The sequence below is a fragment of the Elephas maximus genome, chromosome 2 (genome assembly GCF_024166365.1).
Source record: "Elephas maximus indicus isolate mEleMax1 chromosome 2, mEleMax1 primary haplotype, whole genome shotgun sequence".
Lineage (NCBI taxonomy): Eukaryota > Metazoa > Chordata > Mammalia > Proboscidea > Elephantidae > Elephas > Elephas maximus.
This window is the reverse complement of record NC_064820.1, coordinates 165,831,421-165,857,987: the sequence shown is the minus strand read 5'-3', so window position 1 is coordinate 165,857,987 and position 26,567 is coordinate 165,831,421. Positions and strand designations below refer to the sequence as shown.

General features: G+C 52.3%; 2 protein-coding genes across 9 annotated transcripts in view; both read right to left on the bottom strand.

Annotated features, from left to right (window-relative positions):
* SYNPO (synaptopodin) overlaps window positions 1-19,549 on the bottom strand; it is a 41,974-nt gene extending 22,425 nt beyond the window's left edge. Inside the window, exon 1 of the mRNA XM_049874078.1 lies at window positions 19,132-19,549. Within this exon, the coding sequence (XP_049730035.1) occupies window positions 19,132-19,549 (418 nt within the window). The remainder of the gene's footprint in view (window positions 1-19,131) is intronic.
* A 14-nt stretch (window positions 19,550-19,563) lies between these two features.
* The window catches only part of NDST1 (N-deacetylase and N-sulfotransferase 1), a 173,150-nt gene continuing 166,146 nt past the window's right edge, over window positions 19,564-26,567 (bottom strand). For all 8 annotated transcript variants that reach the window (XM_049874084.1, XM_049874081.1, XM_049874080.1 and 5 more), the window contains one exon: window positions 19,564-19,807. In XM_049874084.1, the coding sequence (XP_049730041.1) occupies window positions 19,564-19,807 (244 nt within the window). The remainder of the gene's footprint in view (window positions 19,808-26,567) is intronic.

Here is a 26,567-nt window from a genome sequence, read left to right as displayed (position 1 = left end):
ATTACCATTATTTTATTGTGTTGTTTTATTTTATCTTCACAAGCTGTGAAGTAGGGAGTACCACTATCCCCATTTTACAGATGAGAAAGCTAAGGCTCATGAAACTTTTGTAATTCACCAAGATTATTTGGCTAGTAAGTGGACTACAGTTTCTAGCGCAGCCTATCAATTCCTCATACATTTGGCCTCCCTGCTCCTTCCCCAGGCAGCCCTCCTTTACCAAATCCACCCAGAGGTGCAGACTGTTCACCTCCTATCTTCCGCTAAACGAGGCATCGGAGATTCTAACTTGCTGGGCTACTTTTAGTAAATCATGTCGCCTCTCTGAGCTCCCACTTCCTCACCTATCTTCTATGTTGCACAGTAGCTGTTGAGCAAGTTCCTGCAGAAATGATTTATGAAGTATAAAGCAGCTTGCACGCCCAAGTGAGGACTTTACCCTTTTGCACAGACCCACCTCTGCACAAGTCTCCCAGGCTGGGTCTCTGTCTCTCTTCCTCTCCCCCTCCCTTCACCAACCCTCTCTGGGTCTGGTCTCCCAGTGTCTCCCTCTCCTGCCCACAATCAGAAACAGACCAACCCCCCAGCTCCCAGCATCCTCGCCACACAGGGGACACCAGCATCAACCTCTACCCAATGTGCTGGAGCAGAAAGAACCAGGTTTGAATTCCAGCTCTACCTCTTACTAGATGTGTGACCTTGGGTATTATGGATTAACTTGTGTCCTCCAAAAATAGGTGTTGGAGTCCTAACCCCTGTACCTGTGGGCGTAATCCCACTTGGGAATAAGGTTTTCTGTGTTATGTTAATGAGGCCTTATCAGTTTCAGAAGTGTCTCAAACCTACTCACTTTTAAGATATAAAAAGAGCAGATTAGGCACAGAGAAGCAAATCAAAAACGGAGAAGATTCATGCCACATGGAAATTGCCAAGGAATGCCAAGAAGAACACTAGAGAAGCTGTGACAAGGATTGTCCCCCAGGTTGGATAGGCAGAGCTTTCCCCTGGAGCTGGCTCCCTAAATTCGAACTTCTAACCTCCTAACCCATGAGAAAATAAATTTTCTGTTCGTTAAAGCCACTCATTTGTGGTATTTCTGTTATAGCAGCACCAGGAGACTAAGAATGCCTCTTACTAGACAGGTGACATTGAGTAAGTCCCAAAACCTCTATAGCCTCCATTTTCCCAGCAGCAAAACTGGGTTGACAATCCTGACCCTGCAGGCCTGCTGTAGGAATGAATGAGGCCCCGGGCTTACAGTGGCCGGGCATACCAAAGGCCTTTTTCCCTCCCTTGCCATCAGGTCTCAGTGCCCAGGCCCCCTCTACCAGCCTGCAGACTCCTGGAAGGGAAGGCACAGCCTACTGGCACCCACCACTTGGTTCATCCCCAGCTTGAGCCCCAGCCAAGCAGCCAAGAGGGCACCATGGCCCTGGGTGTGCTAAAGGCGAGACCAGAGCTGCTGCCACTGCTGCTGACCCTGCCATGGCCCAGCCACCGCCATTCACCAATTACCAGGCAGGTCTGGCTCCACTCCAGCAAGAGGAATCTCCTGCCAGAGGAAAGGCTGACTCATCTGCTCCCCCTTCCCCGGCTCCTCTTTTCCCTCAAACTATAAAAGAAAAGAAGACCGGAGGTCGGGAGACTCAGCTCCAGTGTTTGCTCTGTCACAACTTAGGCCAGACACTGGGCTAATCTTTGACCCTCTATGGGCCTCAGTTTGCCCATCTGTTCAAAGGGAGATGGGACTGGATCAGTGATTCCCAGATATTGGTGCCCCCATACTTCTTTGTTGCTGCTGTTGTGTGCTGTCGAGTCGATTCTTACCTACAGCCACCCTATAGTATGGAGCAGAACTGCCCCATTGGGTTTCCAAGGAGCGGCTGGTGGATTCAAACTGCCAACCTTTTGGTTAGCAGCCAGAGCACTTAACCACTTCACCACCAGGGCTCCCCCACACCTCTAGTGGAAGCAAAAGAATTTTAGGTGGTACCCCGATACTTTAAATCTTAATAATTACATATATCTCAAAGGTTTATTGAAGATGAGTATAATAAACACACTAAATCTGCGATCTCAAATATATTACTTCTTAGGGAGAGGCTAAAGTAGATGCTTCCCTAACAAAAGTTAGACAATTTAAAGAAAAGAATTCAATAAGTATAGGTGGTATGTGGATTTCACAGATATTTATTGTATATCAACTAAGGGCTAGGAACATTCACAGCCATGAACAGAAACAAAAATCCCTGCTTGCATTCTAATAAAGGAGCAAGATAATACATATATGAGTAAATAAACAAGTAAGTCAGGTAGTAAATGCTGCAGAGAAAAAAAAAGCAGGAGTGGGAAAGATACAATATATGGAGATATATGGTAATATAAATATGATGGTCAAAGTGAGCCTCAGCGAGAAGGCGCCATCTGAGGAAAGAACTGAAGAAGGCAACATGTGCATGTCTAGGGGTGAAGAGTGACCAGGTAGAAGGAACGGCTAGTGCTAAGGTCCTGAGGCAGGGTCGCCCCTGGTAGGTTTGAGGACGGTGTGCATATGGGAAGGCGGGCATAAATAAGGAAAGTAGGTTCTCTAATGACCCTTCTACCTCTGCCCTCTGGGATCTCAGGGATCCTACTGAGTTTCAACACCTCGCACATGCATGCGTGCACACGCACATACACACACACACCCGCATTCTCAGTAACTTCTTAAGGCCCCAGCCAGCAACAGCACACCCGCCTCCACACATGCCCATGCACAGAGGTGCTGCGTTGCTTCAAACCTGCACTACATAGCAGAGCGTGTGCAGGCATGCATGCGCCCTCAGCACACAAGAGGATGCAGAGGCACCCACAGAAGGGGCAGGACATACACATAATCTGCACACACTGAGCACCTGCAGGGAGGCACATGGTGGCACACGTACCCAGGGCACATGTGGTACTCGTGGAGCTGACTGGCATGGATGTACATGCACCAGGTACACACACACCTTGTGAGCGGGCACATGTGTCTCCTTCCTGCCAGCCTGTCCTGGCTTCAGGTAGCCAAATGGCCAGACAACTCTGCCTCGAGGGCACATGCTACCAGAGAATGGGGCGTGCACCAATGGCGTGGTTTCAAATTCACTTCTCCAGTATCTGTACTGCACTCCTGGCTTCCCTGTTCCAGGGGTACTTTAAAATCTGCCGCCTGATGCTCAAATGCCCCAGAGGATCACGGTGGTGTGGAGAATGTCCCCTTTGTACCCCTACTGCAATTAAATGGGATTAAAAAAAAAAAAGATTTTTTTTTTTTTAAATGGGATAGGCCATGTCAAATGACTAACACAGGCACCGTAAATGTTAGCGGCTGCTACCAGCATAATCACTCATTATCATCATCACCTCCAGTTTCATTCCTTTAGGGTGCTCGAGGGCAGCTTAAGAGTAGGGGAAAAAGACCTCACTGGGAGTGGGAAGCCTGGGTTTTAGTCTCAACCTGGTTTCTACCTCACTGGGAGGCCTCAGGCAAGACACTTGCCTTCTCTGGGCCAGATGACAAACCTGCAGATTCCTCAGAATCCATCAGGGAGTGTGTTCAAGATGCAGGTTCCTGGGCCCTGCCCCAGACCTGTGGGGCCACAGAAAATACACTTTTCACAGGCTCCCGGAGTGGAGTCTCATGCACGGCAGGCTTGGGACCCACTGGGGTTTACAGCCCATGATTGTATAAATGTGTTTATAAGTGAGCTACCACCTGGGGAAGTCCCTGGAATGTTGCATGGCACACAGTAAGACTCCACAATATTAACAAAAAAATAGCTTTAATAAATATATTTATATATATATATAACTTAACCCCGCACTTGAATACACACAGTGCTTTTATAGTTTCCTAGCACCTTCACTCCCATTGGATCTCATCAGAGACGGGATTGTTACATATTTCACAGATGAGCAAACTGAGACAGAGAAAGGCCAAGGGATTTGCCCTGGATCTCAAAGGCTGGGGAGCAGTGTTGGTCTCCGACTCTAGCCAGAGACCTCTGCACAGCCTCATGGGATGTGCCACCTTGGGGCCTATCAGCTGCACAGCCTCACAGGACGTGTCACTTGGGACCTTATCACCTGATTCTGTATGATTTTGAATTCCAGCCCACAATGAGCCTGTCCTTCCAGTCCCCAGTAACTTGTTGCTCACTGAGAGTGGGGTAACCTCAACCAGTTAATTTCCTTCCAGTCATAAGCCCCCCTCACTGGGTGGAGCAGGGGTCCCCAAAGCTTAACGTTACATGCTATCACTTGATCTAAAATCATCATTGTGTTCTAGCCAATATGAGTTCCAATTCCAGCTGGGCTGATCACTAGCTATGGTGACCTTTAGCAAGCTTTGTATATGCTGAGCCTCAGTTTCCTTCCCTGAAAAACCAACCAGTTGCCTTTGAGTCAACTCTGACTCACGGTGACCCCATTTGCGTCACAGCAGAACTGTACTCTATAGGCTTTTCAATGGCTGATTTTTCGAAAGTAAATTGCCAGGCCTTTCTTCCAAGGCATATCTGGGTGGACTGAAACTTCCAAATTTTCGGTTAGCAGCCGAGCACTTAACCATTTGCATCACCCTAGGGGACTCCTCCCTGAAAAAAGGGTCTCTTAATTCCTCCCCTGCAGGGTAATTGGGAGGATCAGCTCTCAAATGTGCAAAGGCTTAGCAGCAGGCCTGGTGGTAATGATTGTGATGATGGGAAACCAGGCTCAAGCGTAAGCCCCTTGAAGGCAGGACTTCTGTCTCATTCATCAGTGCATCCACACCTAACTGCATGTAATATGTGCTCAATAAATATGTTGAATGACTGAAAAAATGAAATGTTCTCATCAGAGCAACTCTCTTCTAGCCTAGCTTTCTGTAGTATTTCATAGCCTACAGCTAGAGGCACTGAGCAGGAATGGTCAGGGCCAGAGGAGTGGGCTGTAGGTCCTGGGAAGCTGCCCTCCTGCCTGCAGTGGGCACATTGGCCACGGGAGTGACGAAGGCCCTCCTGAGAGGGCTGCCTTCCCAGAGCCGTGAATGTAAGTCTGTTGACTCAGAGACATAAATATTGCACTAGGATGTTCTCTCCTTGCCACCCTGTCATGCTAAAAATAGCACCGGCTACTCTTTCAGGGATTCGAAAGAGAAGAGGGCAGGACACCCAGATGGGGACAAGCAGGGAAAGATGTCACCCAGCTGTGGACCATCAAGCACCCTCCCTCCACGCCCACCTTCTGAACCTATAGGACAGAGGAGCCCAGCACCCTAGAGATAAGAGCTGAAAGGGCTCTTATAGGCCACCTGGTCCGGAGCTCTCAGGGGTAACGGAGGGACCTAAGGAAATGGGGTACCAGGAACCCCACCCTCTTCCACCAGAACAGTTTTACCTTTTCCTCTTCCCCTTTGATGCCCATCCTAACCTCTAACCCCCTCCTCCACATTCCTGCCTGTTCCTATTATATAACCAAAAACCAAACCCGTTGCCATTGATTCTGACTCACAGAGACCTTACAGGGCAACATAGAACTTTCCCATAGGGTTTCCAAGGAGCAGCTGCTGATCTTTTTGCAGCTCTTAACCACTGCGCCACCAGGACTTCTCCTATTATACACCCAACCCATTGCTGTCGAGTCGATTCTGACTCATAGCGATCCTATTATATATGCCCCTATAAATACAGAGTGGGTGGTTCTTCTGTTATATGTAAAACTTTGCAAAGGAAGGAAAATTCCATAGCTTTTAATTTTTTTAAGTTTGAAACTGACTGACTAGAGTACTTTCATGTGCATAGGAATTACTCAGGGATGTTGTTAAAATGCAGATTCTAACTCAGGGCATCTGGGATAGGGTCTGAGACTCTGCATTTCTACCAAGTTCCCAGGTGATGGCCCATGGGCCATACTTTGAGTATAGAAAACCTAGAGTATTTCCGTATAATACAGATGGGGAAACTGAGGCTCAGAAAGGAAACAGGATGTGCTCAAGAGTGTACAGCAGAGCTGGGCTCAGAATACAGGCTTCCTGACTGTCAGACCAGGACTTAGGTTCTGGGAGGTGGGGTGCTCTGGGATTGGGTGGAGGTACCTGAAGCAAGCGGGTCAGGGGACAGGCAACAATTCAAGTTCAGGGGTCAGGGTTCACTTCAGCCCAAAGCTGAACCTCCGGGAGTCCACAACTATATGCTTCCACAAGGAACAAGAGAGAATATGAATTCACCTGAACAGAAGCACACTCAGCTTGAGGGTCTGTGGCCTCCTGCTCTAGAACATGACCCTCTCTGGCCCACATCTGAACCCTGATCCACCACCATAGCCCTTGGACATAGCCCTCAGGTAGTTATTAAAATCCTAAGAAGACCCAGGGAGAAGAAGAGATGCCCCACGCCCTCTGCATTCAGTCACCACATTGCTTCACTGGGTGAGTGAGGAGGGGCCTGTTCCTGGTACAATTAGGATGCGCATCTGAGGGAAAGAAGAGGAGGCAAGACCAGCTTCCAGGCCAGAACCAGGAATTGTCCCTCCTTTCTTGGATCCCTGCCCCCCAGGCAGCCTCCCCCACTTGTGGTGCTTACAACCCCCAACCCTCAGCCATGATGGCCCTCCTTCAAGGTGTTCTTCCAGGTAGACTGAGGTGCCAAGCACTATCTCACCTCAGGGCCTTTGTATCTGCTGTCTCTTTTGCTTAGCACCCTTTTGTCCCTCATTCCCTCGGGTCTGCTCACAGGTCTCAGGGAGCCCCTCCCTGCTTGCCCTTGGGAGGTCAGGTCGCATTCCCCTGCCATAGCACCCTCCGCCTCTCCTCCAAATTCTTGTCAGATTTGTAATTCCTTTATTATTTGTTTTCACGTCAGTGCCCTACCGGATGGTAAGCAGCCCCCGCAGGGCAGAGATCTTGGTTGTTGGCTAGTCATTTTCCCTGCTCTGTCCATGGCCCGTGCCTGGGCCATAGCTGGGGCTCAATAAATATTTGTTGACTGAATGAGAGACAAAATGAATACAAACACTGTTCCCATTTTTGCAAAGCCTTCCACCTCCTTGGTTCCACATGGCCTCACTTACCCCTGAGAAGTCGTACAGCACTGGGATTTACAAAGATAACCTGGGCACAGGCCTCTGCTCAGCACTACCCAGCTGTGTGGCCTCCACCAAGTCACATCACCTTTCTGATGGAGTCACACCTCCCAGCACTGTCTGTGAGGCCTAAATGAGAGAACGAATCTGGGAAAGGCTCTGAAAGTTGTAAAGAGCTTCAACTGATAGCACTGCTCTATTTTTGAGGGCCAGAGAGGGAAAGGGCTTCCTTCAAGGCCACACAGCCAGTGTGCGGTCACGCCAGACCCTCTTGGCACCACTTAAAGCCCCAGCTGAGCTGCAGGCCCAACCAGGCTCAGTGAGGGCACCATCTGCCTGGGGGCTGAGCAGGGTGGAGGAGGGAGAGAAGGTGGCTGGGGAGGATTCAGTCTCAGGCTCAGAGCCAGGGGGGTGGGCGGGGCCCCAGCAGGAGCCAGGAGTGGGGCTTGGCAGCTGGGCATGGGGGAGCCAACTGGCGCAGGCTGGGTGGTGGCATGTTTGTTCCCATGCGCGTGACAGTCTATTTTTTAATCAGTACTCTCCCCTTTCCCCTCCCCCAACTCCATGTACCCTCCCAAAGGACCCCATATTAGGAATCGTGTCCTGGCTGGGGCAAAGGCCACCTTGGGGATTAGTGGGAAGGTCCTTAATGTTCCATCCCCTCATGGAGCCCACAAGCACCAAGCAGCTCAGAAGACAGGACAAGAGTTCCAGGGAGGGAGGGGAAATGACCCAGTGGCATGGAAAGAGGCCCAAGCAGAGGAGAACTGAGCCTCCCTTCTGCCTGTGTGAACTTGACCAGTCCCTGCTCTCCTGGCCTCAGTTTCCCTCACCTATACAATGATGGGAGTTCATTACAGCCCAGGCACTTAGCGGGATCCGCTCAAGCTCTAAGATGCTAAAGATACCCACGCATCAAGCCCACTCAACACCTGACCCTCCCTGACCTACTCCCAAGGGAAGACAGGAAGGGAAGAGGCTGAGCTGGCTCAAATGCCAACCTCAGAGCCCCAGACCCCAGACCGAGTGAGGTTCCTTCTTCCAGGACCTGAGGGACAGGGATGATGAGGATCAAGGAGGAATGCTGTGCGTTCTTGGGCAGATGTCTTGGCCCCTCTGAGCCTCTGGCACACCATCTAAAGCAGGAGAGACCATCTCGTACAGGTGTTAAACACGTGGGCTTTGGGGCCAGACCACCTGGGTTTGAATCTGGCTACTTATAAGCTGTGTAACCTTGGGAAACTCACTTCTTTGTGCCTCAGTTTCCTCACCTATAAAATGTTGACAATAGCAGTATTAACCTTATATATTAAGGAACTTAGAAGGCCCCTGGAACATCGTAAGTAATAATAAACATTAACTATTTCCCAGGACTTGGGCTTTTCTCAATCAAGCATGCTTCTCTTAGTCTCCAAGGGATTTATTCTGGAGGATTAGATGCAAGGGTCTCCCACTCCCTTGCCCAGAGACCACAGAGCTCATTGGAAATGACTGGCTGACTCAGACCCACTGCCTCCAACCCCTGTACAGTCCAGCAAGTGGTCACAGTCTGTATCTGATCCACACCCCTGGGGGCCCTGACACAGGGGCAGAGTCACTGGTAAGAACCAGGTGGGATCAGGTATGTGGTCCCTTGAGTACTAAGCATGCCCCCTCCCAGGCAGTCCAGCAGCCTGGTGCCCCACCCTTGGTACCTGCCCCAGGGGCTACCCCTCTCTTCCTTGGCCGGGCAGCCCCTGTCCCCAGGGTCAGCCCACTCTCCTGTCTGCGGGGGCTCATCCAGCCTGCCCCATCACGGTGACAGCCCCTCCTGCTGGCCCCATGATTTTGGTGGCTACTGAGCCCTTCCACACCCATGATCCCCTCTGATCCTCACTAGCCCATTTCACAGACGCTTAGAACTGGAACCTAAGGCCCAGAGGAAGCAAATGATTTGCACGAAATCACCAGCAAATTAGCTAAGACTGGGGGTTCAAGCATCTATTCCTACAACTCAGTCCAGTCCCATTTTCACTGCACTATGCCCATCCTCCCACCACCAAAACCTGTTCCTGGCAAAGTGTCAAAAGGTAGTTTATACCTGAGCGAGTTCCAAGATGGCTTACTATTTTACAGGGGTCAACCATAATAATACTGTTAATAAAACTATTGACTTGACGGCACCTAACAATAACAACAATTTTTTTAGCATTTATCATCACCTCATTTTTGTTATTTTTTATAACAACAGAATAAGATAGAGTCTATTATTGTTTCTATTTTATAGATGAGGAACAAAGACCCAGAGAGGTTATGTAATATGCTCAAGATTGCACAGCTAGCCAGGAAGTGAACCCAGAGGTCCAACAACAGGATCTATGCATTACCCACTCAGGAAGCAGGTAACGTGGAAGCAGATTTAGTTTTGCTCCACTTGTGGCAGCCCTGGGATGCGGGGTGTGGTGGCATAGGGCAGGTCAGCATAGAACTACACTACACTGCCTTATCAAGTGGAAAAGATGAAGCTAGGATGGTGGAATTTCAGACAGCAGCCAGTTGGTAAAGATTTCATTCCAGAGAGAGGGCTTTTATAAGCCTCAGGCCCTGAAGGCTGTCCCCACGTTGACTTCTCCTCTGGCCACACTGGGTAGCCATTGAGGCCTAATGTCCAGGGACAGTTCACAAAAGAACTCTGAGCTCACACACACACCAATCTAACTCAGCGCAGCCTCCCAGTGGGCAGGCTCAGCCACCCCTCAGCCCAGATCACAGGCCCCGGGCTCCCCTGGATCTGCAGCCTGAAATCCTTGGGGGATGAAAGTATTTCATAATCTACAGCCAATCCCCTCACCCACCCAATTGAGACCATTTATCATCCTCTGAAAGTCCCCGGTTGGCACAAATGGTTTGCACCTGACTATTAATCTAAATGTTGGTGGCTCAAACCCACCCAGTGGCACTGTGGAAGAAAGGCCTGGCGATCTGCTTCTGGAAAGGTTACTGCCAAGAAAACTCCAGGAAGCAGTTCTACTCTGAAACATGGGGTTGCTGTGAACACCTTTCCTCCCAACCAAATCCCTCCCATTCTTCTAGGCCCCAGTTCCAGTCATGCCTCCTTCAGGAAGCCAGCCTTGACCACACCTTCAAATAACATTCAGGTCTCCACTCCCAAGCTACCTCTTGAGAGAGCCCTTCCCTAACCACCAACTCAAAGTAGTCCCTCTAGCTGCGCTCCATCTCAGCAGCATGGCATATATATATATATATATTTTCCAACCATTTTTATCTCTCTGAAATTATCCTCCTCATTTATTTGCTTCTGTTCTGTCTAGCTCCCCAATTAAAATGTAAGCTTCTTGAGGGCAGGGACCTGTCTGGTTCATCACTGAAACCCCAGTGCCTAAGAACTACCCCATTCCCATCCCCCACTGCCAGCCAGGGACACTGAGATCCATAAAGGGTAAGGAATTCACTCAATGTCACACAGCAAGTGAATGGCAGAGGTGGGCCTAGGGCCCAGTCCCTGCCCTGCAGCCCAGGGCACTTGGCCTGCCCCCTGCCCCTGGTTAACCTTCTGCTAGCCTATCGTACCCCCACCCCACCCCTTACTGTGACGGGCCCAGAACCTGCAGGTCCTCACCAGCAGCACCTCCTCCACTTCCCAAGGGGTGCGGTGCCCCAATCTGGGCAGCCCTGCCTGCTTTTCCCTCAGTCCCTCCCTTCCTGGCATCAGTAACTCTGATGAGCTCATGTCTGGAAGCTACCCTGAAGGAAAATGTGCCTCCCAGGCCAGGCCCCAAGGCCAGAGGTGCGCCCAGTCTTGTGGGAGGGCAGCACTGGCAGGTGGAGGGAACCTGGGAGGGAGGATGCTGACCCCTGCCCAGCCCCACCTCCCAGATCTTCGAAGTGAGCTCAGGGAGACAGATGCCAATCACGGAGATGGGCAGGCCAGAAGGTGGAGAGGGGCTGGAGAGAAGGCTCCTCCATCTCTCCAGATGCTCCACTGCCACCTGTGCTCCTGCCTCTTGTCAAGAGGCTGCTTTTCCCCGGGGAAAGGGCTTTCTGCAGCCTGATATGCACAGAAACACCCTGGGCAATCTCTTCCCCTACTCGGCCTCAGTCTCCCCAACTCTCAAATGGGGGCATTGGATAAAATGTTGGCTGAAGAGCCTAGGGATCAGCCAGGTACCAGGCACCTGACTATCAAAGGTTTTTTGGTTTATTTATTTTTAGACCTTAGGGAAGGAAAGTGGAGAAGGGCAAGCAGACAGGGGAAGGAAGGAGTTAAAAGTCTTGTTTTCATCATGTAAATGCTGATTCCAATTGCAGCTTGACTTAGGAAATAGTAGGGTGGGGGTGGGAAGCTGACTTACAGAAAACTGGGGGTCAGGAGCAAGGGTGGCACAGCAGCCAACAATTTGCCTGAGAGAGGTTCTGTAAACGGCCCACTAGACTGAGGCTAGTCTACTCCTCTCATTGTACAGATGGGGAAACTGAGGATCAGGGAGAGGGAGGGACTAATCCAAGATCTCATAAGGAGACAGAGGCAGGGGACACCCCCCCCCCCAAGCAAACCAGGTATCTTCAACTCTCTTGGGAGGTAAAGTAGGAAATACTAGAGTGAGGAGGACATCAGTTGCCATTTGTGGCTCTGCCCCTCAACATGGGATAGGAGCCAAGACTAGGGTTGGTGACAGGGCAGGCTGACACCAGCAAGGCTTCCAGTCCCTGGCCCCAGTGCACCCTAGTGCCCAAGATCCGAATCCGACCTTATCCTCCACCTTCCAAAGTGATGGGGTTGAGGCACCCTCCAATTGCACCTACAGCCACCACCAGTGCAGCTTTCCCTAATGCAGTTGCCCCCAGAGAAGCCACCCTGCCAACCCTCTTACTGGGACCCAGAGAGGGCAAAGGGCTTGCCCAAAGGCACACAGCAAGTTGGTTTAGTCTAGTGCCACCTGCCACTCAGGATAGGATAGAGTGGGGGGATGGGGCCCTTGCTACTTCCCCCTCAGCTCCACCTCTTCTAGACAACCTACACATAGAACACAAAGGGTCCCAGCCCCCATCAAGTATAAACCCATAAGTTGGGGTGAGGATGGGGGAGCAAAGGAGACGTTTTTTTCCCCAGGCTCCTCACAAACGTCGTGCTAGGGCCCCAGGATGGAACTCCTGATTCCACAGTGCACCGGTTAGGAAGGAGCCACGCCCTTCACTGGCTACCTGGGCTGCTAACTTCAGCTCTAGGACCTCAGTTCCCTCCTTGGCGAACGGGGTAACAGGGGTGTTGTGAGAAATTGATGTGGAGCGCTAAGAACAGCGACCCCCTTCTCCCTGCAGGCGTTCAGGAGGGGCCTCAGTTTCCCCAGGTGGGGCTTGGGCCAGGTACTCCCCGCGGCGTGACGGTTTGGCCGTCCCACTTGCCCCGCCCGCATAGCCAGACCGAGGCGCCCAGTCGCCCCGCCCGCGGGGAAGGGGGACTCGGCCCGGCCCGGCGTACGCTGTTGCCGCTGCCCCACAGGCGCCCATGTTGGTCAACCCCGGGCAGAGCCCAACTCGCCGTGTTCCTGGGTCCAGCCCCTGCGACCGTTTCCAGAGCTAGCTGGGGTGCGCAGAGCGCGGGCTAATGCCCACCCATGAGCCGGGGGCTGCCCCCGGCCACCGACTTCGCTGGCGGGAAGGGGCGCGAGGGCTGGAGCCTTCACGCAGCCCCGGGGTGCTGCTTCCAGGCGTAGGGGCTCCTGAGCTGCTCGAGAGCTTCGAGACGCCTCCAGCACCCCCTCCTCCACTGTACAGATGGGGAAACTGAGACCCGAAGTGTAGAAGCGACATGGCCAAGGTCACCCCGTGTGCGGGGGCCGGAGCCCAGATGCGCCACTTCTCCCGGGCAGCGCCGGGGACAGCGCAGGTGGGAAGGGGCGAGGCTCGCCAGGCGCTGGCACCCAGCCGGCCCGCGCCCCTCACTCACCTCCAGCCGCCGCGCGCGGTCCTCCCACTCCTGGTCGCCACCGCCTCCGCGCACCTGGCCTCGTCGGTCAGTGCGCCGCGCCCCGCCCCGCGAGCCCCGCGAGCCCCGCGAGCCCCGCGACCCCCACCCCTCCCCCGGCGCCCCCTCGGCGCCCGAGCCCCCTCCTCGCCGCCGCCGCCGCCGCCACAGCCTAGCCGGCTGCTCCGGGACCGGGAGCCGGGAGCGCAGGGCGGGCAGCAAGCCGCGCTCCTGCCTCCCGCTCCCCAGGGCCCTAGCGCCGCCCCACCCCGTGCGCCCCGCCCAGCCCGGGGGTGCGACTCCCACCCCGCGGCTCAGCCGCCGTCTCAAGGCCTGTTCCCCCTCCCTCTTTCCTTTCGTTGTGCCTCAGTCCCTGCTGCCTGGGTATCTACCTCTCCGTTTCCTCTTCACCTTCTGTATCTTTCTGTCCATCTGTCTGTCCTAATTTTTTTTTTTTTCCCAGCTCGTGTCTCCTCTTCGTTTCTCTGTCACTCCCGTTAACCGCTTTTAGATCTGTCTTTGTGATTTTGACCCCATAACTGACACTTCCTCTGCAGTTTTCTGTCAGATCCAGATGCAGGTCATTGACTGTCATCAAACCTCCTCAGGCGAATCTCCCCTTTTTTCTCACCCCCAGTAACTAGAGTAACTGTTTCCATTGGTGGGGCTTAGCAAAGTATCCCCAGCCTGCTGACACCCCCCGACTTAACTAGGGGGCCAGCAACAAGGGCAGGGATGCCTGTGGCTCCTGTGGCCGCCAGTTCCCCATCTGTACATTGTACCAAATGAAATTCCAACTGGGCTCAGTGAAGCCCCACGGCAGGGGTCAGTGTGCATCAGAATCATAGGGGATGCTGTTAAAAGTCCAGATTCCCAGATTCCAGCCTCCCTCCCAGTCCGGAGGCTGGGGGAGGCTTGGAAACAGGAGTGATAGCTAGCACCCTCCACACCCCCAACGATTTTGAAGCAGAATCACATTTGGAAAAATGGTGGCCCGGGTTTTCACCGAAGTTTCCCTGGGTTCCAAGTACCCCACCCCTTCCACCAGGGCAGTTCCACTTTCATCTGTCTTATGTATCATGGCTCTGTGTTTAGATTTCTGCTAAAGGAAGTTATAAGCCCACCCCACCCAAGGTTCTGTGAAATGCAGAGCTTGCAGGTGGCCGGGGTTCAGGACATCCCCTGCTGGCTCAGAGTGTGGGAGGTCAGGTGACAGAGGGGACAAGCCCTCCCAGAATACACACACCAGAATGCCAGAATGCCTCACCTCAGGCTGCAGAGCTTTCTTCCAACTCTGTGACCCTGCCCCTGTGGCTGTTCTTGTCCTGAGGCAGCCATAGGTCAGCACTGGAGTTAGGGAGGGGGGACTGAGTACTAGCATCGGGCAGGGTGTCAACTACCCTGTGAGTGCGTGTGCTGGGAAAGTGGCTGCAGCTGGTCTGTGGGAAACCAGGAAACAAACTGTGTGGGTGAGAGAGAGAGAAAGGCTGGGATTACTGCGTGGGTGGGTATGAAAGAGAAAGAGATGGGAAAAAGGAAGAAGGAGAGAAAGTCGTTCAGTCTGTACGTAGGTGTGTGACAGTGGATATGCCTGTAGGAGAGGATACATGCCTGCAAGAGAGATTTCAGATGTAGGTGTGTGAGCAAACGAAAATGGAAACAAGACCGTGTTTTAACCTGTATATCTATGGGAGGAGATGTGTTTCCATGGAAGTGTGCACATGTCTGCTTGTGTGTTTTCAGGTGAGAGGGTAGCTATGTATGCAAGTGTGAGGCATGCGTCCACACATGAATGTTAGGTGTGCATGGGTGAGGGGGGGCTGCGGGGGAGTATGCTAGTGTATTCCCCACGCATGGTTGTGTGAGTGCACATGTGTGCAAATGTGAGTGTATACACATGTCAGCATTTGTCTAAGAACATGGTGTATTATACCGTGTGTGTATACATGAGTGTTTATGTGTTTGTGAAAGTGTGTATGTTCATGAGCATACATGTGAGGTATATGTGAACCTGTGAGCAGTTCTCCTACACCATCACACTCCTGTTAAGCTCACTGTAATATGGGGGAATGGGAGGTAGATTGGGGGGCTTCCTGCCCAGCCTCCTGCTCTGTTGCCCTCACACCCACAGGCCGGAGGAGCAGGGCTTTGCTTTGTCCTTGGCTCAGTGACCACTGTCAGCTCTTATGGGCATGTGTTCCACTGCCTCAACAAGACAGACATGGCTGGGGTAGGCTCATCTGACAACCCAGATCCAAGCCCCATCCCCACCCCAGAGGCTTGAAACAGTGTCTACTAGAGTTGGAAAGACTCCTGATCCTCCAGGTCCTCCCGTCCCCAGTAACCAATGGCCTAGAGAGGAGGAAAAGCAGCTCCCCTAAAGCTGCCTGGCCAAGGAGAGGCTGGGTCCGCAGTGGGTCCCAGGTCTCCCCGAGTGCATTTTAGGGGCAATCAGTGAGGCTGGCAGAATCCTCCATAATCCCACAGAGTCTGAACAACCTTTTTCCAGCCCCAGGTGGGTGGAAGAACACAGCCGGCTGCCTCATCTCCATGGAAACAAGGCACCACAGAGGGTGGTTAAGAGTATGGGCTCAGATGGCCCAGGGTTCAAATCTCCGCTCCTCCACCTACAAGCCCTAACCTTTTGACAAGTCACATAAACTCCTTATGCCTTAGCTTCCTCGTTTGTAAAGCAAAGGTGAAGAAAATATGAACTTCACAGGTTCATACGATCTTCATAGTTTCATAGAGGATGAAATGGAGTATTCCATACAAAACAGTGCCTGGCAGCTGAACAGTGAGGTAGAAAAACTGGCTGTCTCTGGCCTTCGGAGTCTCAATCTGCCCAATGATCTCAAGGAGCCCTACCACTTATGACCAGCTGAGACTTTGTGGAGAGAGGATTGCTGTAGTATGGGACTCTCTTTGTGAGCTATGGGCTGGCTAGTACTGTCATGAGCCTGGTCACGAGCCCTCTATTACAACTGCCTTCCCACATGCCTGCTCCCAGTGGGCTGCAGCTGATGGCAGGAAACTTGAGTTGCAGGCTGCTGCTCACTTCACCTCTCCATACCTCTACCCCTCCAGCCTGCCAAGGACCCCCTTCTGCCCTTGCCAGCTGGTACTCAGGCCTTAGAACAAAATGCCCACGACCTTCCCCCTGAAAAACGAAGGCCTCCACAGTGCCCAGAGCAGAAGATGTGGCTCATCTTTAAAACTGCCAGGGAGCACTCTGGAGAGGCAGGTATAATTGCGGAAGGACGGTTGTAATTGTCTGAAGGTGCTTATAATCCTCTGGCGGTAATGGGGGAAGCTTTAAAAGGAAGCTCTAATCCACTAATAACCTGGCAGCTCCATAGGCCTCTTCCCTCCAGATCTCTGGGCAAAGAGAAGGGACTTTGGCCACTCCCTTTCCCGAGGGAGCAGAAAGGCCAATGTGGGCTCTGACTCAAGACCACCTGGATTTCTCCTCTCTGGCAAGACCCAGCTTCCTTCCTGTCTCCACCTCCAAGAAGTCTTCCGTGCCCCTTCCAGCCTCCTGAGATCATTCCTGCCTGCTCTCTCCCTAGAAATGTTCAGGCCAGAACTGGGTGACCATCTGGCTGGACATTAAAAAGAGGAATGATCCAGACTGTGAGAACAGCAGAAAAACGATCATAGTTGCAGCTCCAACATTGCCTGTGTGACCTTAGGCAAAGCGACTTAAGTCTCTAAGCCTCAATTACCTTGTCTGTAAAACGGGGAGAATAATGCCTGCGTTTTTGAAAGACTGTAGTAAGATAGTGAGAATGAGATATTAACAAAATGACCTAGCCTAGTGTATAATGCCAACAGGGACCAAAAAAGGAAGCCCTTTCTTCACCTCCTCCACTCACGGTCTCTTCCACTCCCAAGTATCCACAAACAACACTTTTCCCTTACAATTCCAGAGTAAAGTGGTGACTATGAGTGCAAGCCCCATATTCAGAAAACTGTGGTTGAGTCGTGGCTTAGCAGCTTGCTAGTGATATGTCTTGGACAGGCCATTTATATTCTCGGAGCCTCGATCTTCTCATCTGTATAATGGAGATAGTAACAGTATGCCCCTCATGGGGACTATGATGAGATTAAATTAAACGGTACATGTAAAGCACAGGAGGCTTAGCACATAAGGGCTTAACAAATAGTAGCTGTTGTACAGTTGAGCTGATGATAATTTTAATTAGTATCAACATCCCTCGTTTGCCTATCTAGATTATTCTAAAATTTCCAAAACACTGCCGTACCTAAGACCATTTCAATCTCATATCAGCTCTGTGAGGTAGGTAGGGCCCATATTTTTATTTTAGTTTCACAGATGAAGAAACTGAATCTCACTAAGAGGAAGAGTTTTGCGTAGGGTTTGGCTAGCAGGCAGTCAAAGCCAGAATCTGCACTCAGGTGTCCTAACCTCCAGCCATGGTCCATGAAAGGGCAGGGAGCAAGTCCTGGAGACTTCCAGCTCTAGGGGATCTGAATTTTAGCTTACCCTGGTGTGAGGTCCCACCTCCAAGTTCAAGGCTACTGGGCCCTCTCTGGGCCCCCACAAGGCTCCATCTACCTGCCCCAGATCAATTGAAGGCCCTCCCCACGCTCCTGCCCTGTGTGACCCAGGCCCCAGGGGTGATTTGGTAGCCATTGGGGCGGGGGGCGGTTGGTGGTGGTGGTGGTGGTCAGAGCCTAGAGAGAATTATTTCAGACAGAAGAGTGGTGAGTGGGACGGCTGGTGCCACGCCAGCCAGGGCGTCAGCAACGCCCGCAGAGAAATGAAGTGTTCCTTCAGCTTCCTGACGCACGAGCCCTCCCAGGTCTGTGTTCCCCCCACACGCTGCGGCCCCCGGCATCTGCTGGCAGTGGCTCCCGCCTGAGCTGAGCATGGCCCGGCTCACGTCCTCCCCATCTGGACCCACTTCAGCGTTTCCATGGGCCTGGCCCCTGGAGGTGATTTCAGTGTGGATTTCCCTGTCCCCGCCCTGCTTTGAGGACTCCAGACGCCTGCAGGAGAGCAATCATCATTCCTTCCTTCCATGCAGAGCACACCGAGCTTTTCTGACCTGTTGTCCTTGGAGCCTCACTGCAGCCCAGGTGACCCTACTTTTGTCACCTCTGTGTACCGTCAAGCTGATTCCGACTCAGAGCAATCCCATGTGACAGAGTAGAACTGCCCCCATAGGGTTTCCTAGGCTGTAGTCTTTACAAGGAAGCCATGGTGGCTCAGTGGTTAAGAGCTTGACTGCTAACCAAAAGATCGACAGTTCAAATCCACCAGCCGCTCCTTGGAAACCCTATGGGGCAGTTCTACTCTGTCCTATAGGGTTGCTATGAATCAGAATTGATTTGATGGCAACAGGTTTGGTTTGCTTTTTTCATTTAATCTTTATAAGAGCAGATTGCCAGGTCTTTCTCCATGGAGCATCTGGGTGGGTTCAAAACACCAACCTTTCGGTTAGCAGCCAAGTGCTTAACCAGTGCACTACCAGGGCTTCTTTTCGCCACTTCTAACTGAGGGAAGAAAGAGGCCCAGGTGAAGAATGTGGACCCGCCTCAGCCACTGACACCCCCAGTGACCTCAAGCAGTCTCTCCCTCACTCAGGGCCTGTTTCCTCACTTGTGATTAGAATAAGCTAGATTAGAGCAGAGGCTTCAGTCTCTGCCTCGGCAGCTCCAGGGGGCAGTGAGCACATCTGTTTTGTTCAGAGCTGCCTCCCCAGCAGCCAGCACATAGCTGGCGCTCAGTGCGTCCACGAGGGAGTTCTGCCTCATCACTCCACAGTCACTTGTTAACACTGTGATTAAAGGGCAGACGAGAGCGAGAGATGTACTTTTTTTGAACCAAGCCTGATAATGTGGCTTTCTCTCACTGCCTCCTCATGTGTCCTCTTTGGCAGAGAAAAGAGTGGGGTTAGATGTGGCACCGCCAGACTGAAGTAACGCACAGCCTCCCCTATCTCTCCACAGCTGTTAATCTGGGCAGCCCATGGGGCTGTGTGTGGGATTGTTCTGTATCTTGAGAAAATATGGTTAGGAGCCCTGCATGAAGGACCAGGAGAGAAGCAATGCAAGCTTACCTGGTTTCTGGGCCACCCTGGGGCCAGGGCTGGGGCTGGGGCTGGGGCTGGGGCTGGGGCTGGCTGCCATCACCTGCTGGGCCTTTGCTGCATCCCAGTCCTGGTTGGCCCTGTCATCATGCTGGGACCCACCTCGTGCCTCCCTGGAGCAGCTTGGTGGCTGAGTGCCCAGAGCTCTGGGCAGCTGTAGTGCCCCTTGGGTGGTTCTGCAGGCCGACTTGTCCCCACTCCTGCTGGCCACCCCATCCTCCTCCAGGTCCGTGAGCCCTACCTCTCCCTGAAGGCCCTCTTCACCGCCACTCTCCTCGGTCTCCAGGGCCAGACACCTGTAGCTCCCATCCGGGATCCCAAAGGTGCAGGGAGTGGGACCCTCTTCACTGAGCCCAGCAGGTGGTGGTGGGAGGTGGGGGCCCAGCATGGTGCTGTCTGTTCTCAGCAGTGCAGAGAAGCTGGCTGCTGGGCCTGGGCTGGGGCCGCTTGTGTGACCCCTGGTCTCCACTCCTTGAGGGCCTCCTCAGCTCGCCACAGCTTCACCTTCCTTGGCCGACACAGAGCTGGGGCGAGGTCAGGCTGGCAGGAAAGAAAAGTCCTTCCAGGGCTGGGTGTGGTGGTAGAGCCCAGAGCCCTCCTTCTTGTCCCGTGTCTGGTCTGTGAGGCCCCCTCTGAGGTGATCTGTCTGCACGGGGAGGAAAGAAACGGCAGGTGAGACAGCTCACTGGGTGTTCCCAGCTGAATTTCTAAGAACTGTTCATCTTGGGGAGTCCCTGGGTGGTGCAAATGGTTAACATGCTTGGCTGCTAACCAAAAGCTTCGGGGTTCGAGTCCACCCAGAGGCAACACAGAAGAAGGTAGACCTGGTGATCTATTTTCAAAAAGTCAGCCATTGAAAACCCTGTGGAGCACAGGTCTACCCTGACACACATGGGGTCATCATGAGTGGAGTCACTTGATGGCAACTGGTTTTTGGTTCATCTTGGGGTAGCCCTGAGAACTTGGGGTGCAGGTCCCTTACATCCACCGGAAAGTGTTTACCAAGCTTCAGTCATTAGCCATCCCAGATTTTTGCCATATCCTTATGCCACCTGAAGCTTTATTTATTTAACACGTTTCCTTAAACTAACTTTAAATAACTTGCCTTTGTTACTTGCGACTTAAGCAATAATTGTAGGAAAACCACAAGTATGTTGCTCTAAGTCATTTTTTCCTCAGTGCACATTAAATAAATAGCTAGTTATTTAAAAATTCTTATCCGGAAAGCACCTAGAGTGAATTCTCCCACATGCCACCAGAGGCACATGCTCCATTTTGGGAAATACAGGAACAGTGGGGCAGAGGACGCAAGACTGGAGGCTGGGCCCCCCAAGGAGGCTAAAGCAGCAAGATGAGCCGGTGCAGTGATGTGCTTCTGTGCCCAGGATTTGTGTTATAATCCCAGCTCTGCCACCAGTGTGATGGTCAGCAAATCACATGACCTCTCTGAACCTCAGCTTCCCCCTCTATAAGATGAGGATTGTAATCTCTCTGACTCTACCACCCGTCTGTCAGTTTGTTGTACTGCGGCGGTCTGCATGTTGCTATGATACTGGAAGCTATGCCGCTGGTATTTCAAATACCAGCTGGGTCATCCATTATAGGCAGGCTTTAGCAGAGCTTCCAGACAAGGAAGAAAGGTCTGGTGATCTACGTTAGAAAATCAGCCAATGAAAACCCTGGGGATCACGACAGAGTATTGTCTAATACAGTGCTAGAAGATGAGCCTCCTCGGTTGGAAGTCACTCCGAATACACAGTGGCCATAACAATGGACTTGAGCATGAGACTGGTGTAGGACCAGGCAACATTATGTTCTATTGTACACGAGGTCTCCGTGAGTCAGAGCTGACTCAACAGCAACTAATAACCACAACAATATCTCTGACTTAGTGATACATTGAGGATTAAGTGAGAAAATGAATGCAGAAGATTTAGCACAGCGCCCGAGACATAACTCAATACATGTTGGCTATTCATTCATCTCACAAAAATTTCTTGAGCTCCTATTATATTTCAGACACTATCAAAGGTCCTGTGCAGACAGTAGGGGATAAAGTCCACACAGTGCCCTGGCTCCTGAAGCCTTAAAATCTGGGGTGGGGGCGGGGGGGGCGGTGGTGGGGGGAGGGAGCTGTGAATGACAACAACAACAATAATAGTACGATTGCTTTTGAGTGCTAACAAGGATGAACACCCAGAAGAGGGAATGGAAGCCTCCTCTAAGGGGTGGCGAAGGGGGGCTGGATGGGAGAGATGCTGGGTGGTAGAGTTGGCAGGGCTTGGAGGCAGATGGAGAGTGGGTACAGAGGAAGAGGGAGGAGTCTAGGATGCAGTCCAGGTTCCCAGCTCTGCTGACAGTGATTTCGTTAATAGAGATCAGGAATAAGTGAGAAAAAGCAGGTGTTCAGAGGAGTAGAGTTAGATTTTGGATTTCCGGGGAGAGATGAGCAGCGGGCAGTTCCACTTGGGGGCCTGGAGAATAGGGAGAGTTCCAGGCTGGGGACAAAGGTTTGGAAATTACCTGTGGAGGTATAGCGTGGAGGTGGGTGGGATGTCCCAGGATGGGCAGAGAGACCCTAAGACAGGGCCAATGGCCTATTACATTTGAGAGAAAACCTTGGAATGAATAGATCTTGGTTAAAGGCTCAGTTCTGCCACCATTTAGCTCTGTGAACTCAGGCAAGTCACTCTACTCCTTTAAATTTCACCTATCCTATTGCAAAACAGGGAGAAAGATTCTCCCCCCACCGTCCCCCCACCCCTGACACTGGCTGCCCAGGGGCAGTGAGAATCCAGTGAATTATGAAAGCCTGTGGACACCAGTGGCAGGGCCTGGGCTAACCTCAGCGGCTGCGGCACCTCGGCCTGGAGGAAACACTCCGCCCCCAGGAAGGGTCAGGCACGCCACCCCCCAGTAGGCTGGGGCCATGGCTTCTGGGCCAAGCTGCACCAGGAGACTCTGGTAGGAAGACAGCAGAGATAAATGCACTGTCAGGCCCCAGGGCAAACCCGAGCCAACCAGGAGAAAGACAAACAAGCCTCAGGATCCGAAAGATAACTGGGCACCTGTTAGAACAGCCTCAGTGGCAGGGAAATCAGGAAAAAGAAGCCAACCTTCTGTCAAGAGGAAGAACAGGAGCTCACAATATTGAACACGTATTAAACCCATCACCGCTGACTCTGACTCAGGGCGACCCCATGTGTGTCAGAGTAGAACTGGACTCCACAGGGTTTTCAGTGGTTAAAATCTACTCTTTTTCTGTTTGTTTGTTTAATCTTACGGAAATAGATCACCAGGTCTTTCTTCTGTGGCACCAGCGGGTGGATCCAAATCTCCAACCTTTTGATTAGTAGCTGAGAAACAATTTGTGCCCCTGGGGAACTTAAACCAGTTGCTGTTGAGTGGATTCTGACTCATGGTGACCCCATGTGTGTCAGAGTAGAACTGTGCTCCATAGGGTTCTCAATGGCTGGTTTTTCGGAAGTAGATCTCCAGGCCTTTCTTCTGAGGTTCCTCTGGGAGGATGTGAACTTCTAACCAAATGCTTAACCATTTGCATCACTCAGGGGCTCCCAAACACATGGTATGAGCTGGGCATTATTATTATCCCATTTCAGAGATGAGAAAATTGAGGCTCAGATAGGTGAAGTGAATTCTTGCCTAAGTCACATAGTGAGTAAACAACAAGGCTGGGATTTAAATCTAGCTCTAACACCCTGTGGTGGACACAGAAGCACAGAAGAGACAGGCCTTCATCCCTCTCCAGTCTTCCTCACTCACCAGCTGCTGCCTGACATTCCTACCATTAGAGTTTCAAAGAGCCTTAGACTCTCAGGAAGGGCCCTAGAATTCCGTGGAGACCTGTCTGGCCCTAACTGGCTGTGTGGCTTTGGGCAGGTGCCTTCTGTCTTCTGGAGTAAGTTTCCCCAAGGACACAATGGGGGGTTGAGCCAGATGGTGTGGGAGGGTCCATCCACCTCTGTCATTGAAGATACTAAGCACTGGAGCCACCCCCCACCCTGCACCCGGCACCCACCATGGAGCCAGATGGCAGGAGGCAGAAGGAGTGGGCGTTGGGAGGGAGCAGGGCTCCCTCTGACTCTCTGCAGGGGCCTCGCTTCCCTCTATTCCTGCTTCTGTTTTGCTGTATTTGACGGTGGCCACGGTTTCCAGGAAAGAAGAGAGAGGCGGAAAAGTTAACTTTCCGCCACCCACACAAATATTTTTGGCCGGCGTTGTCTTCAGGCTGCCAAGCCAGGAGGGAGGGGTTGGCAGGAGTGCTCCAATTCAAGGATCCTTCCCCAGGAGTCACTGAGTCCCAGCCCAGCTAGGGGGCTTGGGCAGGCAGCGTGCAAGTGGGTCTGGAATACCCCGACAGGGACCTGTAACAGTAATGGCAGCTGTGACTTCTGAGTATCTGCTATATGTTGACCCAAGCTCTTGCCCTAATGTTCCTGTGAGGGTAGGCGTGAGAGCGCAGTTTACAGACAAGGAAACTGAGGTGCCAAAAAGGAAAGTACCATGTTCAGAGTGACAAAGTGACATGGTGCAGACCAGAATGTGAGTCAAGGCTGCTGGGCCCTGGGCTCTACGCCGCTCTCTGTTGCCACAGACTCCGACTGCAGGGACCCCTGAGCTGTCTGTGTGGGCAGATCTCCAAGGTGGCCAGGAAAGAGACTCCTTCAACCTCAGCAGAAATGGGCTGGGGCTCCTAAGAAGCTCTCATTCCATCTGCCCCAAGTCACTATTCCTCTTCTGGCCACAAGGCTCCAGAGCACCTGAATTTCAGCAAGTCCGGTGGAGTCCACCCAACCCAGTGCCCTCATCTCAGAGGGAAACTCTGAGCCCAGAGACGGGAAGGACTCATCCAGGGCTGGACAGAGTCAGAGGCAGCCAGGCACCCAGACACTTCCCCTCCAGCTCCTCAAATAATCCCTGATCCCCTAGAGGGGCCAGCATCCCCTGGCCCCTCTCCCTGGCCCCCTGCAGGCCCGGAGGCCGAGCTGAACCCATCTGCTGGCATCAGATGTTCACAGTCCCCGTCCATGCAGGGGCCTCCTGTTGTGGGCTCTGAGATAGGTGGCCCTGGAGGAGGTAGCCTTGGGACCCTGAAATCCCTTCTGCAATTCCCTCTGTGGAGGGGGAAGGGCACTGGCTTTAGAACAGGATCTTGGCTTCAATTCTGGCTCCACCACTCAGTGGCTGCCTGATTCTGGGCAAGTCTCCATCTTTCTGAGCTTCACTTTCCCTGCCTGCAAAACAGGGGTTAAAACAGTACCTGCTTCACAGGGCTGTTGCAGGGATTCGTTGAGAAAACACAGGCTCATTTATCTTTTGGCAGGTAATGAGAGTACTGCTGTGTGTTGGCTGTCAGCTGGAGTCTGGGAGTGCTAGGTGAGCCTGGCCTTCTGGCCCTGAGTGCCTGGTACACAGCACGGTCCAGTCTTCCCCAGGCAACCTGAGTCCCCATTGTCTGCAGTGCCCCAAAAGAGCCTGCCTGACTTTTGGCCTGGGAGGAAGGCAAAAGGGAGTGAGCGTCAGGGCTTAAGCAGGTGCCCCGAACCAGGGTCAAGGCAGGGGGTCCTTGTTTTGACTCTGTCACTGATTACTGACCTATGCTGGAGACGCACAGGATGTGATTCCGTGGACTGACAGAGCCTGAGGGAGGAGGCAGCCCTAGAAAGACTAGATGGTCATTCCTCCGAAGGTCCTTCTGCCCCAGGAGTCTCCCTACCTGACCTCGCACCTGCAGTCTCCCTGTCTCCATCCTATGTAGGTTCTGATCCATTCATTTCAAATGCAGCTCTGGATGTGTCACTTACCTGCTTAAGAACTCTACATGGCTCCCCATTGCTCAAGGATAAAGCAAAGTTGTGAACAAGGGGCAATGCAGATTCAAAGGAGGAGCCCGTGATTCTTTGCTGAGGGAAGTGAAAGAGGGCTTCCTGGGGGTGATGATGCTTCAGCTGGATTTGCAGGACTTTGACAAGAAGCGTTTGGGATGCTGATAGACAGAAGGCACTTCAGGTCAAGTGAAGGCGAGAAGGCAGGACCATTTGGGGATGAATCTGGGGAACCACACGGACTTGGAGAGGCTGAGGACAGGCCATACATGGAAGAGTAGTGGGAGATGAGGCTGGGAGGGAAGGTGGCCAGATTGTGACAAGCTTCAATTGCATGGACTCTCCTGCTGACAGAAGAGACGACGGAGGGGGCAGCCCAAATGACCAGGGAGCTGTTGCGAGGTCAGCAATCGGGGCTGGGACTGGAGGCAGCAAGGCCAGAGCAGAAGGTGGGAGGCTGATAGAGGGCTGGCTTGCAGGGGTGCCTACAAGAGGAGCATTTGAAGGCTATGTCCTCAGCACCTGGCACAGTGCCAGGCACATAATAGCAATAACAATGATAACAGCTAGTATTTACGAAGTGCTTGCTATATCAGATGCTATTTCAGACACTTAGCATGCATTAACTCATGTTATCCTTATCAAAACCCTGTAAGATAGGTGCCATTATGATCTTCATTTTACAGATAAGGAAACAGCTCACAGGACTTGCCAAGCTCACACAGCTAGTGAGTGGTTAGGCCGGGGCTCAAACCCTGATAGTCTGGCTCCAAATATCACTCTTATCCATAAAGCTGTGCTGTCTGAATAATAGAAATAGTTACTGAATGAATGAAAGGATGAACAAAAGAGAAGACAAGATGGAAGAAGTAGAGGGAGGTTGAGAGAGAAGCTTGTCTCCAAAGCCTGGTGAATTGCTTGGCACATAGTAAACACTCAATAAATATTTATCAAATGAAATAATGAATGGGGGTGACCTAGGAATTAGTATTATATATAGCCTAGGGACAAAGATGGGGTTACCCTGGGGGAAGGGGTAACTCAGAAGTGGCCCAGATGGCTCAGGATACACCTGCCAGTCCCAACCTTGCCTGACAGCACTGTGGTGACTTGCCAAGGCATGGTGTCCAGAGTGTGTTCTCCCTGCAAGTGGGAAGGGAGTTGCTGTTGTCCTCAAGAACCTGGGCTGAGAGTACGTTCCTGCCAAGAAGGGGATGGGAGCCAAGATAGGGAGTTCCTTCTCTATGGCTCCGACAGTGGGAATCCCAAGCCTCTCTGACTGTGAGAAGGCCCTATGTCTGCCATTACCTTACTATGTGTTCTTGGAAGAGTCACATCCTTCTACTGGGCCTCAGTTTCCCCAGCGTAAATGGTCTTGGACTGTGTGGTTGGTGGGGAGGTAGCAGCCAAGGTGGGAGCCGCACCTGAATCCTCCCTGTTCTGGTGTTTTCTAGTGGGCGGGACCAGTCCCAGAGGGAGGCACAGCTGTGATGCCATGTTGCCTACGCACCCTTCCAGTCCTGCAAGGCAGACTGACCAATCCTGGCCTTCTTCCTTCCT